We start from the raw sequence: 19,591 nt of genomic DNA, 5'->3' as shown, positions 1-19,591 counted from the left end.
AGGAGGTTACATTCCCAACCCAAAATTCCCTGAAAATTGTCTGTTTACATCCTCACAGCCTCTTCTCAGAGATTTCTCTGTGAAATACATCACCACTATTTGAAAAAAAAATAAATAATAAAAAAATCCACTGTTACTTGCTTGTTCTAGCAAATCTTTATCAAGACTGATGATGTAAAAACAAACAAACAAAACCCACCAAAACAAACAAAAACCATAAAGATTTCCTAGCCATTGTTTAGACATCTTGGGCCTTTCTCCCCAGCCTTTCTATCACCAGTCTGGTCTCTTACAGCTTGGGGAAAAAATGTCATCAAAGCCTGATGGCTTTGTAGATTGTCCAGGTTGTAGTGAGCTTTGAGGGAAAAGACAACCAAGATAGGAATGCCCACAGATTTTCAGGCTCTATCACTATTCTGCTGCCTTAGTTTCAAGCAGGGTTTATTTATTTATTTATTCATAATAATCATTTTCTCCATCACAACTGTGGAAGCGGCACAGTTCTGAGGTGCAGTTGTCACCTCTTTATTCTCACCTGACACAACACCTTTGCATAAGCCCAGACCAGTCCCAGCCTTGCGCCATCCTGCTAAACATATTTCATCCCATTGCTCACAGCATCTTAAAGTAAACACTCAAGGTACTTTGGCACCCATTAAAAGCAAATCAGTACTACTGGCACTCTGATGACTACTAGCCATTAAGTACTGCTCAGCACAGTGGGAAGTATTCTGTAATGCACATCCACAGAAAATGTTACAATCCTGGATAAGTAGGAAAAAAAAAAGTTATAAAACAAAATGCTCTTAAAAACAACTTGTGCTAGAGGCTGTGTTAAACATTGTTAAATTTGCATTCTCCTGTCTCATGTTAATTTACAAGTCCCATACATTTTCTTTTTTTTTCTATAGTTTAGAAATTCTTGATCAAACAAACGGTTTCATAGAATCGTTAGTGTTGGAAAAGACCTCCAAGATCATCTGGTCCAACTATCACCCTACCACCAATATCACCCACTAAACCATGTCCCTAAGCACCATGTCCAACCTTTCCTTAAACACCTCCAGGGACGGTGACTCCACCACCTCTCTGGGCAACCCATCCCAGTGCCTGACTGCTCTTTCTGAGAAGAAATGTCTTCTCGTTTCCAACCTAAACCTCCCCTGGCAAAACTTGAGGCCATTCCCTCTAGTCCTACCACTAGTTACCTGTGAGAAGACGCTGACCCCCAGCTCCCCACACCTTCCTTTCAGGTAGTTGTAGAGAGCAACGAGGTCTCCCCTAAGCCTCCTCTTCTCCAGACTAAACACCACCAGCTCCCTTAGCTGCTCCTCACAGGCCTTGTGCTCCAGGCACTTCACCAGCTTTGTAGCCCTTCTCTGGACACACTCCAGGGCTTCAAGGTAGTGATGGGCCCAAAGCTGAACACAGTACTCGAGGTGCGGCCTCACCAGAGCAGAGTACAGGGGGATGATCACCTCCCTGGTCCTGCTGGCTGCACTATTCCTGATACCAGCCAGGATGCTGTTGGCCTTCTTGGCCACCTGGGCACACTGCTGGCTCATGTTCAGGTGAGCATTGACCAACACCCCCCGATCCCTTTCCTCTGCACAGCTTTCCAGCCACTCTGCCCCAATCCTGTAGTGTTGCATGAGGTTGTCATGACTAAAGTGCAGGTCTAACCAGGAAAAACTGAATCCTAGGATTTTTTCTCCTTCTAGGTGTAGGCCCTAACCTCAGGGCTACAGACTCATGCTCCCCTAGCCCCAGGACTTATTTGGGGTGAAAGAGCCCCAACTAGGTGTCCCAAGAGCAGTCTCTCATCAGAAGAGCATCCAGATTTCCAGGGACAGGCAGCCTCTCTCTAGTGCTTCCAGTAATTTCTTCAGCCAGTCCATAGCTCCACACTGGAGCTCTGAAACCCATTGAGAATCAGATTTCATATCTTTGCATCACTGTGGTATTATACAGGACAAGTCATCACCATTTCTTCCTTCATCACACATAGAAACCATTACTGCTACATTTTTGGAAAGGTTACAAGCTGAGGAGCTTCCTCCCTTTTTCCTCAAGAGAAACTGTTGACAACCAGCCCAAATTTGAGGTTTCAGAAGTCTTAGCCTGATGCCAAGGAAACCTTAAGTAATTGGAAGAGTAGCACATCTTGTAAGCGTGGTACCTCATCAGTACCTGCAGTGGCATTGTGAACATACATTTCAAAAATCAGTTTTGCCAATGTTTCAAGTAGAGAACACAGTTTGGGGCATGGCTTTTGCTAGAAACATCCCAACAGAACAGCATAGGAGTAGTACAGGGGAATCATAGGAAAAAGCCCAAATGAAAATATCCTGATAAATTATATCTTGATAAATTAGACATCTGGGCAATTACCAGCCAGAACAAGAGCAAGAGTCACATTCTGAATCTGGGAAGGGGCAACCCTAGCCGTAGGTAAGAGGCTGGAAAGCAGCCCTGCAGAAGGGGATCTGGGGGGTTCTGGTTGATGGCAAGTTAAATTTGAGTCAAACGATGTTCTCAAATGAAATGGATTTATGCCACTTGAAATTCTGAATCTGATTTAATAAAGCATCTGACTTGCTAAATGTCTAAATTTTGAGGATGGTATATATACTCTTTTATGGTAACTCATGCATAGCGAGACTGAATTATGCCTCTGTATCTCAAATTTCTTGACATCATTACAATGCATTTATTTTGGTCCCCTTAACCTCTTAAAAGCCTTGCAAACGCATTTTTCCCCTGTTCCAGTGCTCTTCATGTTTTCACTGAGAACACAACCACCCAAGAAAACAACATAATTGGGAAGCCAAAAAAAGTTCAATGATCGGAACATGTCCCTAAACTCGTAGCTAAAATGATTTCACCAGATTACTGAAGCCTTAGGATACAAATGAAGCACAACATGCAGAGCAGCTCCCGCTTTTTTCCTCACAGAGCGGTAAAACAAGAAGAGCAAAGATACATTTTCTGGCTGTAGAAAAGGATAGCTTTAGAAGGCTATTCATAGTAGAGCAATTTTCAAAATTTGAGTCATCTGTATTGGGTGACAGTCAGCCACCATCTACTGCACAGAACAATGTTGCATAGTGTTTTCAGTACAGCCCTCTGCAGTTGCATGCAGTTTCTCAGACCTGCAGTTGTCATATTTATTTCTGTTCTTCTCAATAGTACAAGCTATAGAATGATCCCTTTTTGTCTCCTCTACTTCATCCTACCCTCTCAAATATTTTTCTTACTTTCTTTTAGTCTTGCGGTCTTCATGCAGTATTTATTTCAGAGCTCTTCTAGTCTATGCGCATATGTGAATGGTTTAACAAATATTCCTTTAGCTTTTCTATCCAGAGCTGTGTGTGTAAACGGATGAATCACTTTTCAAAAAATAAAAATAAAAAAATAAAAAACCCACAACCAAACCCATGAGGTTTGTAAGTTCTACTGAAAATCCAGAGATCTACAGTTGGCTAGAGGTTTTATGGATTTCTTACTTCTGGGGGGAAAGAGAAACTTTAGGTCAAACTTCTGCTGTCCTGGCATTTTTCAGAAGAAAACAGGCAGTGACAACAACAGACACAGGCCTGGAGGGTGGAATTGCAAGGCATTTCTTGGTTTACTGGGCACTTATTGGTTTCAGGTGCAAACCCACCATAAAATTAGAGCTGTAGGGATAAAACAAGCAACAACAACAACAACCCCCACCAACAGCATCACTCCTGTGTTTGCCAGAAGAAACAGAATGAATTATCTTTTTCACTGAGAAGATCTACTGTGAGGTCAAGGCTATCACTGGTTGAGAAGTTCATGGAAGTTACTGAATTGATCATGTCAAAATGATCCATCATTGAATGCTTTTGAAACTGAGTGAACAAAATGTTTGCTCCTACTCTTGAACTACTGGATTTGCAGAGTAATTTTGTAGTCAACATAACTGACCTTATTTTCAGAAAGAAGATTATCACAACAGGATGGGCAGGACCTTCATGGGCTTCCAGGTGAAAGCTGGAGCAGGGGAAAGTTGGGTCTCAGTCCCTGTCTGCCCCCTCTGTCATAATCTGTCCCAAACCAAGGGTAATAAAAATCATATTGAAACAGCACATCTTTCCCAATGTTGCTTGTCTAAAGTTATTGCAACAAGCAATGAAAAAACTCTTATATGCAATTACTCACGCATATACTTATATGCAAAATATGCAAGTCATATTTTTTGTTTTGTTTTGTTTCCTGGATACATCTGAACATATAATCCACCACCCTCAATTTATATGAAACTGAAAGTAAATCTGTATATTTCAAAATACATTTAATATTACAAATATATTTGTAATTAGGAGACGGTGATTTCCGCCTTTTATTGAAACACCCGGATACCAAAACCATTAAAGAAACTTCTAGAAAAGGAATACAAAACAAATTATTCTTCACTCATCTCAAGACACCACAGATTCTCAGAAGAGTGATTCCAACACCCATCTGCAAAGCAACTATTAAAAGAGGTTATTGGCAAGAGACTTTTGTGTATATTTTCTCACTGTAATTTCAGATTGTTCAGATGCTCACTCAACTGTATTCCGATTTGCAATCACTAGAACATATCTTAACATATCTTGCCCCAGCATGTGATGGCTGATCAGGCTGCAAAAGAGACACTTCCTGAGTTCCAGCTCATTCAGGCATAGAGAGAGGCACACATCCATTCCTCTTGCAGTGACTAGTATTTAATAAAATTTCATCCTTTAAAGGAAAAATCCACTTTTGCCTTGAAACTTGAAAATTAATCACACCCTGTATTTCTGTCTGGCCACTGTGGTGCCAGCCTGCCCCTTTCCAGGGATACAACTGAGTCTGCAGTAGTTAAAAAACTGTGTGAAAGGATAGTTGGTTATTCCTGCAGAGACAACTCCTGTAAAGCTTGAAGATTCACAATTCTCCACTTGGAGATTTACAGACAGTTTATAAACTGAAAGAAATCATGCAGATCAGGGACGAATGCTCTAGTCTCCTCCATTTAAAATTCTCTTTTTATTATTTTAAATAAAGAATGATTTGCTGAAGACATCAAAACTGAGGATGACAAAGAAAGCTTTAACTTGTTTTTATCAACTTACAGACAGCTTAAATCTACTTTTTAACAAGCATTTCTAATCTTCAAGCTTTTTCAGCCTAATTCTCACTGACAACACAGTGGCTAGTCTCCAAGATTATATTTATTCTTTATCTGGTTGAAGAAGAGTTGTCAAGGAACAGCAGCATACTAGACAATGATATTTCTTGCTATTTTGGTGACGCTTAGCAGGACAGTTCTTGAAGAGAAAGAAATGTGAGGTCTAATTCTTTCATTTTGTTGGGTTCCAGGAACCTAATTTGGGGTTTTCATTTCCTTCTCTGCAGAGAGAACATTTGGGCTTATGTGAGAGTGGGTGGGAGCACGCACGATGCAGATGGTAGGGAATATATTTAACTACCCTCTCCAGAAGGCTAATGTCCTCCCCTAGAACAGAGGAGATGCTGTGCTTGTCCCCACTCACCTCTCAGACAAAGGTCCACCTGCTGGGCAGGACTCTGGAGCACCTGCAGTTGCAGCTGAGGCACTCACCATGGGTCTTGAGTAGAGCTGAAGCCTCTCATAAGCTTGGCAATTGCAGTAGCTTCAGCAGGTTTTTGAGTAAAGGCAAGGAGGAGTATTATCATTCAGACTTCTTGGATTACTCAGTTTGCCTGCTCCTTCCCACCCTTGTTACTACAGGATTATTCTTCAAGCTTCAGTCTGCATTGCCAAAGAGCAAATATCTTCTGCTTAAACATTGAATAAAGGAAAAATTCTTCATAAACCAGTCCAGGATGAACCTTGAAAAATATTGAGGGCGTGGGGGGAAGAAAAATTGAATCATGCTGCTAGCAATTTATTCCCCTTTCCCCCTCTTTTTGCAAGGCATGTTTGAAAATGTTATAATAATAAAAACAAAGCTGCAATCTGATTTATTATCTTGTGCTAACAAGCCTTTTAATCTATTTTTTTCTTAAATCAGAAAAATATCAGTAGTAGCAGAAAAGCACTGTATTTGTGGACAAAGACATGATTATTAAAGAGAAAACACTGTTCAGAGTATTCTTACAAATATCAGTAAGTGTGATATTTTCCCTTGCTACTTTCCAAGTAGTATTTGGAACAGGAGCAAAATCACTGCAGCTGTGTTCAAGCCTAGACATTCAAATCACCAGTGGGAAAAGTACACCAGCAATTGTATAAATATCAAGTTATGGCATCAATTAGCGCTCTCATGATGTTCTACTTGAGTGAATACAACACATCTTTCAAAAATGAATATTCTGCAACTTTTTTCTGGTTATTTCTGGGTTTGTAGAGTCCCTTACTTTATGCAAACACTTGGCTTCCTTGATCACCCAATGTGTTCAGGGCACACAAAGAACTAAGCGAATTCTTCTGTTCTGGAAATTACTGCAGCTTTAGGAGCAACGTCAGAGGGAGACAAGTACAAGGACAAAGGTGCCCGAAAGCTGATCAGTTTCAGGTATGTACTCTTGAAATTGTACATTGCAATAGCACCAAGAGCAGCTCTGCAGGTGGGCACCTCATCAGAGAATAATTACTCCTCACCCCAAAACAGCTTTGCGTGAGATGCTTGGACTTAATTGCAAACTGAAAGGAAAGCTGCATGCTATTCTCTTAAGCATCACTTACCACTGCAGGTATCCTAAGAAACAAAGTCATCAAATGTTGATGTACAGCAAAACAAGAGGTCTCTGCTCTTTCCTCTCTCACTAAGCTTCTGCTCCTGAAAGCATCCAACAGGTTCAATCAGGACTAAACAAAAGCAAGTCTTTTCCAAACTTGACTCTGAGCAGCACAACCAGTCCTTGAAACAGCCCCAAACAGTGATCAGCTACAAAGAGCATTTGGTCTTTCAAACATCTGCTGACAGATAATGCACTTTTATCCTTTTGCCCTATCTCTTGACCCTTTTCTTCCCAAGATTAAATATTGTTTTGTGGTTTCAAACTATTCTGAATGCCCAAAATCCACCTCTATCTCTGACATCAAAAATTTGCTGACTATGTACAGTGGATGTGAGGGTGACCTAAGAAGGCTCTTGGATATTAAACTAGTTTGGCAATACCGTGTACCCTGCTGATTATCAAGAATGATTTCCAAGGGGGAAGGTACAGGAAAACAAACAAACAAGAAAACCACAAAACAACCAAAAAAAAAAAAAATTAGAAAGCCTTTACAAAGCTGTCTGCCCCCGTGATTTTCAGTCCTTTAGAAAAGCAGGAAAGAACAGAAAGGCACCCCTGGTGTGTGGTTTAGATAACTACAAAGGAACTATTCTTACCAGGTTCCTTCCGCAAAATGAAGAGTGCTTTGATTGCATTTCTTTGGCCTTGCTAATCTGACAGATATTGATGGATAATTTGGAACAGCCAAAATCTTTGTTCTAAAAACATTGACTCATACATGTTGTATCCAGATGTTTTACTAGGTTTTTAACAGGTATCAACACTTTTTTTAAATACTTGGAAATTGCATTTTGTATAGATGAGAGCAAGTATGCACAAGAGGGAAAAGACAGGAGCTCCGTTAAGAGCAACTTAAAAATGAATACTTATGCCTCCCAAGATGGACATGCTAAGCAAAACAACAACAAAAAAAAAAAAAAAAAAACACACACACACACCACCATAACACTTTCTGCCTAAAGATTGAAAATTAAGAGCACCAAGCTTCTTAATGAGCAATTAAGGCCTTGTGGGCTTCTCTTTCCAACAGTTACAGGAGCCTGTGTGTGAACACTGCGGTGCTGGCTTCCCCCCTACCTCCTGCCTGGCTCAGCACAGCAGCAGCAGAGGCAGCAGCAGTCTAGCCTGCCTTGCATCAATTCCAGAGGTAAGGGCCTCCAGTGTTCCCCCTCCACTGGAACTGAAGAAAGGAAGGCTTTTCTCTTGAGGAGTGTGTCAGGGAGGGACGCCCACCCAATAAGCTGTCTTTCTGAGTAGGAGGCATTGAATGAAGTAAGCAAGACACATACCGCAGTTTGCAGCAGCACTCTCTTCTCCCTGACAGTGCCTAAACTGCTAAGACAGGAGAGCAGCTGAACAGATCAGGCACAATTTATCTGAAAATAAAGCACCAACTGCACATGACAATAAAGACATTTAGACAAATCAAACACAGAAGAGCAAGAACACAGCATGGATAAGAGAAATGCAATGCTGTGCAACTCACAGAATCTCTGTGACTCAAAACTGCTGTCCCATCCTGCGCGGCTCCTACTGGGTGAAACCTTAAGCATTGCCTATTCTGTTCTCCAGTCGCTCACTGCTGGATAAACACAATTTGCAAGATGTGAGCAGACCTGCCAGGAGTCAGAGCTGAAGAACTGCTGCTGAAGTGCTGCATTTCCTCCCCAAGTATGTCAGTGGGTTCAAACAGTCACTGACAGAAGCATCACATTTTGCCATAAAGGAAAGGATCTCCTGGGCAAGTAGGATCAGGCTATTCTTCTCTGCAGCTGTTTGTAGTAGCGTAAAGACTGTTAAACATTAAGGCCAAGAAACTTCCAAAGTCAGTTTTAGTTCACTAGTAAGGAAGCTATTCAAAGTGCTGACTGCTCTTCTAGTTCAGACCAGTGGGGCCTGGAACCAAAGAAAGGCATCAGCACAACTAGTGCTAGCATTGCCACAGCTGCCAGTGCCCCAAACCATATCTGATGGTTACTCAACAAAGGTAGAGTCCTCGCCTCACTCTCAGCACAAAGGCAGCCACACAAACACAGCAGTTGGGACCACAACCCGTGTCCATAGTGCAACTTACATGAAAATTAAATTCTCCATTCAGTCTCAGAGGTGTTTTCCACGTTAAGTAGACCACAGGTCCACAGGACTTATTTTTCCTCCCTTGCTTTTGGGATCCAAGAACAGCAGCACAAGTCTTCTTCCCAGATTATGGATTCCTGTCCCTCAAAAGCTTCATGCTGTGCCAAAGGATAACTTAAACACCTGTGTCAGCAGCCATATAGAGCAAGCATCCTTTCCTAATGCTGGGGTCACAGAGGTGGGGAGGCAAGACCCATTTCTATTTCTAAGTGAAGAGTATCACAGAACAGCAGAAGAGCTGGAATTCTCTCAAGTTGTCAAGAGATAACATTGAAGACAAAATGCTTGTAAAGACAGATTCTGAAAAAAGGAGCTACTAGAAAAACGTACTCTTTAAAAGACCTTTATTTTGGTTGCACAGTTACAATTCCAAAGTCTATTTATGCTTACAGTTAGATTGTTCCCAAACAACATTTCATAGTTCACTATGTAAACAGTGCTTTCTCTATCGGTCGAGTGTACAAGAACTTTATAAAATACAAATTGATTTTTTCATCTGTACACTTTTCAGATTAGTTCATCAATGTCAATTAAAAATGCAAATAGATTAATTGGCAGAAAAAAGTGTTCAGTTACATTTTTAATATATTAGTACAAAATGGCACAAAAGGAAAAAGGTCATTTTAAAGGCTGTAAGCATCACACTTCTTAAGCAGTTTGAGTAAGTTCAACTGATTAAGAAATTATATTTAAATATGACCACTGAACTTGGAATTTAATTTGTAATCTTTTCTTCATCTGTATGGAAGACCTCACACAACATCAGATCTGTTCATGAAAACTGAATCCTGACAGTTTCAGAACAGTAACATTCAAGTGCAGTTAGGAAGCTGGGAATTTCTATTCTTCCCAGTAAATTAAAGAATTCACAGACTAGAACTTATTTTCATCTAGCCAAGCTCATTGATACACACTTCAGATGCAAAGATATCAGGCGTATGCACATAAAACTTTATTTTTTAGCAAAAACTGAAACAAGAAATCCAAAGAATTACATCATCCACCCTACCTACCTTTGCAGGAGGCTTCCAGTCTTAACCACTCTTAATGTTGAATACAGAGATATATGAAGCATCCAAAAGGTTAGAGGCAAACTGAAGGCTTAATCTGAAGGCTTCAGTTAAAAAGGGAGATCACATCAACTTCATCAACCCACATTTTGTTTTTGAACCACCCATATCAAATGGACAGGTAGGTGAGATGGAACAGAAAAAAAAGATGGACATTACAGCTTAAAACTAAATTCTGAGTTGTGAATTAGTTGCCTCAAGCAACAATTCAGGAGTTTGTTTTGGCAGCAACATTTAGCAATATCTCAAAGATAATCCACTCCTCCCCCACCTTCCTTCTATACAAGTTACCAGGATTTTGATAAAAACCTCTTAAACTTTAAGAGGTTTTCATGTTAACGGAACAGTTTATGGCGCTGACTGGTTTTACTGGTAAGACAGCACTAACATCCAAGAGGGCAGGTAGTTATATGGACAGTAGAACTGAGAACATTACTTCTCGGGTTAAAACAAAGTCTTATAAAAATAAGTGTGATGAAGTACAGAAGAACCATTATTTTACTTAGCTACACAATCAGCAAACCATGACTACAGAAATTTCCTTTCATAATTTAAATATCAATTACAACACTTTCTCCAGAGACTTATCTTAGAGAAAAATATATGGCGATTGCAAGAATCAATACTCCAACAGCAAGTATACTAATGAGGATGCACATCTTCTTTCGAGATCTTTGCTGTAAATAGAGAAAAGAAAGTTGATTGAAAACTGCACTACAGTATTAGAAAACAACTCAAATGTCTTTATGGTCCTGCTGCTATAAACAAATCATACAAAGTTGTTCAAGAAAAAAAGACACTTTCATAGCTGTATTATTGAGGAAAATGATTCCAATAGTGTTTTCTGGCATAAGTAACAAACTAAGCAAAGAGAATGCAGTAACTTAGACAATGAACATTTATAATTATAACACTTGGGAAAGAAAATGTGTGAAAACAGGTGGCCTTGTACAGAGGAAAATGGACAATCCATCTGCTCTGTAGTTGGCAGAAATGGCCTTCTATAACAAATATTAAAAGAGTATAAATGTATATAAAGAAGGGGACAAAGGACTGCAGTTTTAGACTTTCACACGATTGACTTTGCATCTATTCACAGTTATTTAAAAGTTGTTTTTGTGAGGTTTCTTAGGTTCAAACTGCTCAAATAGAAAAGTCATGAGTAAGAGACTCAACTACAGAGATGTCATTACAATATAGAGTAAGTTTTAGGCACATCCAAAACTTTCATCTCCCACACAGCATGTAGCTTGAGATTCCAGAGCAGCCAGGACCAGGAGTAGGTTATCATCCTTTATCTGAAGCAGCAAGAAATGAATTAGTATACTTAGTGGGTTTTGCAAGCTTTTGCTAGTAGCCAAGGGATGATAACAAATCTTGGGATTCTAGGTCACAGCCCCAGAAGCAAAGCCAGGCTCTGCTCTTTCTTTTTAGCAGAGCTTTATGTCTGCTTTTTTGTTGTTTTTCCTGCAAAACTACAACTGTGCCAGTTTTTCACTGGAGTAGCAACTTCTCTGCCCAGTACCACGCAGACAACTAAGTTTCTTGTCTTAGCTATCTGTTCTCTTCTGCTAATCTTGCTGTGTTGCTACCACTTCTCCCATTGTCAGCCTAAGATTTCTTCCCCTCAGTTGTTTAATTATTTAACCTTTTAGAACTCAGCCCTTTGTTAGTGTCCCCTCCTTTCCTCATCTGCTGCCAGATTCTCTCCCTACAACTCTTACACTCCTGGTTTCTTTTCCATCCTGGAGACCACCTCTTACCAACGCTGCATAGAAGGAAAGCATTTTTCCCTGTAACACTACTTAGTCAAGGTAGTGAAATAAAGACATGGAGATCTTATTTCCTTGTACACTCAAATTTCCTTGTACACCTTGTAAAGTTCAAATCCTAAGCATACTACACAATTCTTTTAAACCCAAGCCAATTCTCCCATGTGACAGAAGCTTGTCAAAAGCCTTGATAACCTTCCTTTCAGGTCAAAAGAAGTTCATTCTTTCCTCTTCGAGGTATAGTAGCACAAAGTTTTTAATTTTCAATTTCAATCCCAAAGCTAACATTTTCCACAGAAAATTTTGACTGCTACTATTTTTATTTTTTTCTTTATGAATTTTGTCATTATCAGAAGAGCCACCAGTCACACACAATGATGCATTGTGCCAATTACTGGCTCCTGGAATACAATTCAAGGATGTGTCCAGCCCTTCTTTCTCCCACTGAGATCTGCAAGCAATCATTCAGACATTTTGTCATCAATGTACTGTCCTAGCTACTGCTAACGCACAAGAGGATTAATAATAATAATAATAAAATCATCTAAGGACTAACTTTGACTAAAGAGGGAAGATTTACTTGAAATAATCTTATTAGTGACAAGTGTCAAAAATGTTAGAAAGAAGTCACATTAAAAGGTCTTTTCAAAGGGGCTTTTCAAACTCTCAAACTTTTTTTTTGAAATGCTTTTTGTAGCATCACCATAGCAATTAACAGAATCAGGACATACACAGCTTCAAGAAGATTTTATACAGCAAAAATTAATGCTAGCTGGCAGCCTCTTCAGAGGACTGCCCTACTCCTCCATTGACCTTTAGAGACTCATTCCCCACATGAAGGATCTTTTTCCTTCTTGAGTTGTTAAAGGATTTTGTTTGTTTGTTTTTAAATAACAGTAAAATTCCAGGTGTTCTGAAACAACCTAGGTAATTTCACAGGAAACCCAGAACTTTCAGAGGTCACTGACTTTTGTTTCAGTGACCTAGCAATACCATCACAGTCTAACAAACACCTTCAGGAGAGCTTTGAAGAAAATGAAAATCAAATTATGAACTGCAAAATTAAGTTTAAATTGTGACTATTGAAAAAGAACAGTTACACAAAACTAGCAGTTGGTAGTTCTAACCGATGTAGTTCAAACTACATTACCTGGTAGTTTGCTGCTCTTGACAGCTGCTGGTTTGCTTGTTGCACATGTACATCTGCATTTTCCACATTGGCTTCTATGCTGTCTATATTTTAAAAGAAAAGATTTCAAATTTTTGTTAGTCATATCCCAGTCAAAGGTTTGGAACGCTGAAATAAACTTGAGAGCACTTGTCACAGCTGCCTCCACCCCCCAAATGCCCATTTCTTCAATATCCACGTTTTTAATCCAAAAATCCAAAATCCAAAGTTTTTTCCACTATGGAAGTTGGCCTTTCTTATATTTATGCCTGAGTTAATTTCTGAAATGCCCAGGTTGAATTCATCTGAGTAAGAGCACCCTGTTCTAGAAGCTGGGCTGAGACTTGGAAAACTACCAGAAGAAAAACTTTCAGTACTTTTCTGTCATCCAACTTGCTGGATGAAAAAAAGGAGGGGATCTTAAAAATAAAATGGGATAAGGTGACAGAAAATGCCCAGCAAAGATATTCTGGGTTTAGAAAACAGCATGGCTTAGCAGCAAACTCAGAAAACAAATTTTACAATCACATTTATTTAAAAGAATAAGCTTTTCTGCCTGGAGTATAAAGCAAGAATTTTTGCTGAAGCTGCAGATCACTAGTCAACACACTAAAATTCCCCCCACAAACTCTAATTTCATGAACACACAATTCCAAAAACTAAACACTTCTTATACACATTTAAAAAAGACATAATTAACCATGCATTTAAACTGTTTTAAAAAAACTTTTTAAAGTTGATCCCCCATCACCTCAGCCAGTCTACCCATTATTAGGTTGCACCCGATTTGCTTTAGCATTAACCTTTACATTACAGGAGTTTTTCCAGCAAAAGAATGTACTACACTGCTGCTTCCCAGAGACAGAGAATAATAACTCTTCAGAGAATATTTGAATTGGACTTACCTATCACATCACCTTGCTCATGAATCATCATTCCTAAGTCTTTGAAAATTTCATTGATGTCCATAATATCAGCCTGAAAGGAAACATCACATCGTCATACCATAAAACAGGATCTCTGTACATCTAGATAAAAATACTGTCCCTTTTCCTCCTGAATGTGTGCCCAAGGTTATTTACTCTAAATGGGAAAAAAATAGTACTTATTTGGAAGACTTTTTGTATTATGAGTCAATGTTTATAATAATTAAACCAACTGAAGATGACCGTGCACAAAGAATACTTCATATCACTTCACAAAGAGGATCTCTCTGCTGTAGGCTCATCCACACACAAGTTTGTCTCAGGTTAACTGAAAGAACAGGTACATGCCAGCTTGGCTTAATAGATTCATTTTGATTAAACTGGTATAAAAGCATATGCATTGTATTTTTTTTTTTGCATTAGCTTTAGTATACTCGTTAAATACACACAAATATCATAAGCAACACAATTTATAGAATTGGACTGTGCACTTAGTCACATGGTCTGAACTTTTGGGTAGACCTGTGCGGTGTCAAGAGTTGGACTTGATGATCCTTAAGGGTCCCTTCCAACTCAGGATATTCTATGATTCTATGATTCTATGAAATTGCCTCTATGCCATGAAATCAGGACATTGTAAGCATATGACATTACCCTATTGTCATCTGGTTACAATGAATTCATAAATGTCAACTTGCCACTGTGCAATCTCTTCTCAACTAATGACTGATATATATTTATATGAGTGGCAAGGGAGAGATTATCACAAAGTTTATTTTTAGAACAGAATGGAGATTTGTATGTCTTGATAAATCCCAGTTACAGCATCTTTGTTGTTAACACTAGAGATGTGCATTCCAGGTCAGCTAGAAAAGTTTCTTTTATCTTCACAGAAGTCTCTTGATGTCATTATTTCAGCACACATGACAATTGTTGTACATTACAACTTGATGCTATTTTTTTTTTTTTTAATTTTTGGATGAGCCCTAATTAAAAGTTTGAATGAAGTAGCACAACTGTTTACAGAAGTGTTCAAAGTACAAATGAAAAAAAAAAACTTAGAAAATAATGATGAACAACACGTTGGGAATAACTGGATAGAAAGGCACAGCTTTGCTTCACTTATAGTTTAAAAAACAACAACACACAACAGCAATAATCCTTTTCCTCATAATCAAACAAGCATGTTTTAATCCTCAACTGAACCACTTGGGTTAGGCACAGTATCAAAACCTGGCTTTTCTACAATAGATTTCTAATGCACATTTCACATAGCATATAAAAGACAATATTTGTTGATTTGAAGAAAAAAATACCCACAAACAGTCCCCAACCCCAATTCCCCAAGGATTTATTTATGCCTGCAATTAATGCTTATACCAGTATAAAACTGTTTTTGCTTTGTTTTGTTTTTAAAGCATATTCTGAGATCTGCTGTAAAACCACTTACACTTACCTCAAGCTGCCTAATGGAAGATTCCCTCTCCTCAATAAGACGGAGGTCATCTTCTGTGATTTCTTCATCTTGCACTTGTGCTTGAGGTTGACTGTCAAAACAAAAACCAACCAAACAAACCCAGAATTAAATAGTCACCATGAGAAATAACTCAGAATAAGAAGAATAAGATGACAGGCAAATACATACTGCACAAACTTTATCAGTTAACAAAACACACTTTTTTTTATCCTTGCATGCCTCGCCAACAGAGAAGGTCTAGCAATTACATCTTTGATAGAGGAAGTTGCTGCTGTAGCAAATTTGCACATAGCATAGAGCTAGCTCATTGGAAATTCCAAGCATGAATGCAAGGACAAAGTTTCATCTGAATTACGAAGTGCAGAGTTTAAATCCATTTTAGGCAAAAATAAGATGACCAACACCAACAGAATCTGAGACTGCCGTGTAGTTCTTGTAGAGTATGAAAGCAACAGGAGATCCCACGTGATCAACCAAAACTTAACAGTTGTACTCTATTCACAGACTGTGCTTACCTAAGTTTGGGTGTCCCAAAGCCCAGACATGGACTTGGGGAAGCCTAAGGAGATGTTTGAAACTGAAGCTTGGAGAAAAAAAAAAAAAGAAAAAAAGGGGGTGGGAGTGGAAGATAATGGGAATTGCTTGTTTTTCTTCCCACGTATCCCAACGAGAAGACTTCTCCATACTTGCCCTGTGGAAGAAAGCCCCTGACTAAAAACCAACCTATTCCTACTCCCTCCTGAAAAAGGTGACTGATCAGAAAGTCAGCAATTCTTTCCTGCAGGCCATTTATTAATTTGAATTAGGTTAAGGCTTAAATTCAGCTTACGTGTCCCAAGAGACAAGTGTTCCTTCTTTGTAGTTGTCTTCAGGAGCACCACCCTACATTCGGTGTATGAAAAAAAAAAAAAAAAAAAAGTAAAAAACATTATGGACCCGAAAGGAGCATTGTCAACATTTCAACAATGAGAAAATGTTACAAGATTTGTAAGTCAACTACAAACTGAAACACGATTTAACATGCTCATTGCCCAATTTTGCTTTATGCATGCATAAAGCTGAAGTACAAGCAAAAACATTCAGCTCACTAAATGCCTGTTAAAATTTACAACTACAGCAGCATGTATTTGGTACATAATAAAAGGGCAAAATTGATATGCTAACAAGGAATATCTCAGCTTCTCAACACTTCTTCACATCAATACTGCATAGAGATCTGGCAGGTGGTTCTTCCTGGTAGGAAAAGTCCCGATATCTAAATGTCCAGCAGAAGTATTTCAAGATCTGCTGAAAATTGCTTTTGCAAGGCTAATGTACAAACATAGGGGCAGTGCATGCTTTTATGTGATAAAGGAAAAAGTAACAGATTTCAGAAGTTATCGTTTCAATGCAATTCAGCCTTTACTATAAAACGAACTATGTAACTCAGCTATGCATAGAAGTAAGCAACGAAAGCCACTATGCTTATATTGCGCATGTTCTGCAGTATCTGCAGTCAAATATGAGCCCTTGTAAAAAGCATTACAGAGCCAAGTTTGACACTGAACACCACCAACACAACTGTAAACAGAGCATAATAGCGTATTTCCCAATACTTACAGATACCCTCGAGCTGGCTCTTACTCTGGCTACAAAGTCTTTTTCTTTCTCAGCAGCTTGCCTTTGCAGCCTTTGGAAATTTGTTAGTGCTGTGGTGAATTCCCCCACAAGACGATCTTTCTGTATTTTTCTTTGACGCTAGATGAGAGAAAGTTTTACAAAGTCAAATGAGCTCAGGCTTTTCAGAACTCTGCCACTTGCAGGCTGTTCAATGCTAAGCTACAGACTCTTTTTCCTAAATGGGTATTAGGGAATGCTGCCTACAAAACCATTTTCATGGACAAACCTTCCTTCCCTCTGGAAGCATGCAACTCCGCCACAATTTAAGCCATTTAAAGAGTAAACCAATGATGTAGTTTCATTTAACAGCTGGACATGGGCAGGGACAGGTCATACAGTACTCCATATGCTGATACACGGAAACCTTCTACCTTCCTTATTATCTCTCAATTATTAAACTAACTCAGTCATTAAGTGTGAAATATTTTCATACTGTGAATTCTAAAATATGCAGAACAGACTGAATGGAGGCAAGGGTACAAAAAAGAAAAAAGGGCAAGGACAGAGCACTACACATGTGTTTTACATAAACACTGGAAATGTGTATTGAATGGCATACTGAAGTGGGTTCACACTCCCTTATAAGTCCTTAAAAACTGTTCTAAAGATACATGTTCTAACTTCTAGTTTTGTTCTTTTGAGGAAGATGTCAGGGAGGGAAAAGGAACACAGGGCATTCCAGACAGCCTCAGTTTCCCTAAATACATACATCACACCAACCCTTCCTTACAAATTTGTAAGGGGCCTTAACTTTCCATTCATCAACCCGCCATCTATGTATTTCATTGAGTTATCTTCAATGAAAGCGCTCATGATAAAAGGAGTAAAACATCCCACTGCCAACTTTTCAGTTTCAAGACAGAGCATAAAGCCTGAAAATGCCATAAAGCATAAAAATTAAATGTCTTAAAGCATAAAACTTCCATGCCTGAACTAGAGGTTAATACTAAAACCAAGTTATAAAACCATTAGAAGTTCACAACTTGACAGGCAGAACACGCACAGAACACAATCTACCATTTGAAAACAGTTTTGGGACAATTCATTTTCCTAAAGGCTCCTTGATAACAAGCCACAGACTAAGCAAGTTGGTTTAGTGACAATAATCTGCATCTATGTTTTCTGGGATCCTGTTGGTCTTCCCTTATTTAAGCCATGGATTTCTTTACAATAAGAAACAAAGGATGGTAGTCAGGAGTGTGCTAACAGGAGCGTGCCTTCTCAGAGACAATCTCCTGCCTGAATTTCACAAAGACCTGGGAAAGAAGCAGCTTAAAGACTGCAGAAATTGGTTTAGAAACACCTTCTGCCCATTCCCCCTAAGAAAGGAAAAGCCCATGGACAAGGCATAACATATACGCTGATCTGAGATATAAAGGGCAGAAATCATTTGTGCACAAATTATTTGGATGGTGCGCAAATGTATCCGCCTACCTGCCTCACAGTTATGGCAAGCAACAACTCCTTGCCACTGGAAGCATTCAGAGCACCCAGTGAGTCAGAGCTGGCATCACTGCTACAGATTACTAAGTGGCCAGCTACCAAAAATCATAGGCACAATGCACGGTCTTGATTCCTATCCTTTCAGTGAAACTACCTCATTCCTGATACTTAAAAACAACTTTTGAACAAGTCTGGGCTGCAACAAAAATACTTGTGTTGTAATTGTCTCTGTTATGCAAACGTCATGACCAGCTAAACACTCCTTTGAAAGCCTGAAGTCACTCAAATACTCTACATAAGCCAACATGATAGTCAAACAAGCCATGCTCTTTGTTTTTATACCTGTTCACTTGTTGCAGGCAAAGATCCAAACTCTTTGATGTATTTGTCAGTTTCTTTGGCAAGCTGGTTTGTGTACTGCTGCTTTTGTTGCCTAAAACCAAATGCAAAGTTTCATTAGAGGCTGTTGGTTAAATCTGTCTGAATTTCACCAGTTCTCAGAAACAGTGGAACTAACTGTTCACTGAAGTACATGAAGCCATTTTATTCTGCTCTTCACTGCGTGACAATAGATCACCACAGATTCCAGGAGAGACAGATGTTGAAGGAATTTTTCTTGGTTTGACAGTACAATTGCTCACTTTCTTCACTGTTCTTTTTTTTTTTTTTAAAAAAAAAAAAAAAAGGTTTCTTGATTCTTATTCTAATATGTAACAACAAGGTCCCAGTTATTGTGAGCATCTAAACATGAAATATGCTCTCCCATTGTCTATCTGAGGCTGTCAATAATTTGAAAGCACATGAAAGGAAGGGCCAAGTGTTCAGAAAAGTGAAGAAGTGACATACGAAAACTCAAGGAAACTTAGCACACGTTACCTTCATGGATGGACTGGAAAGAATCCTTCAAACATTTGCTAGCCTTTTTAGTTGTGAAATTGTGTCTAGATCCTGCCTGGTTACTGCACAAACTGTGTATGTTGATTCAGTCTCCAGTAGGGCATCCACTGTGGGTTGTACCTGGCTAATGTTATGAACCCTGAACTCAGGCTACCACGAAGCAATTTGGCTGTTCACACAAAATGAATGCAATGCCTTCAGTCCAATACACACTTCCTCCTACTATTCAATGGCCACAGTGCAGTGTTAGCCACACTGAAGACTGCCAA

General features: G+C 39.1%; 1 protein-coding gene across 1 annotated transcript in view; it reads right to left on the bottom strand.

The window, feature by feature from the left end:
• Positions 1-9,237: 9,237 nt before the first annotated feature.
• STX7 (syntaxin 7) overlaps positions 9,238-19,591 on the bottom strand; it is a 30,938-nt gene continuing 20,584 nt past the window's right edge. The window contains exons 4-10 of the mRNA XM_068677408.1: positions 18,768-18,858; positions 16,923-17,060; positions 16,153-16,205; positions 15,303-15,393; positions 13,826-13,898; positions 12,903-12,985; positions 9,238-10,657 (exon numbers count right to left, since the gene is read on the bottom strand). Coding sequence (XP_068533509.1) covers positions 10,565-10,657; positions 12,903-12,985; positions 13,826-13,898; positions 15,303-15,393; positions 16,153-16,205; positions 16,923-17,060; positions 18,768-18,858 — 622 coding nt within the window. The 3' untranslated portion in view covers positions 9,238-10,564. The remainder of the gene's footprint in view (positions 10,658-12,902; positions 12,986-13,825; positions 13,899-15,302; positions 15,394-16,152; positions 16,206-16,922; positions 17,061-18,767; positions 18,859-19,591) is intronic.

The sequence above is a fragment of the Anas acuta genome, chromosome 3, assembly GCF_963932015.1.
Source record: "Anas acuta chromosome 3, bAnaAcu1.1, whole genome shotgun sequence".
NCBI classification, from domain to species: domain Eukaryota; kingdom Metazoa; phylum Chordata; class Aves; order Anseriformes; family Anatidae; genus Anas; species Anas acuta.
Note: the sequence above shows the minus strand (reverse complement) of the source record. Positions and strands in the feature narration are given on the sequence as shown.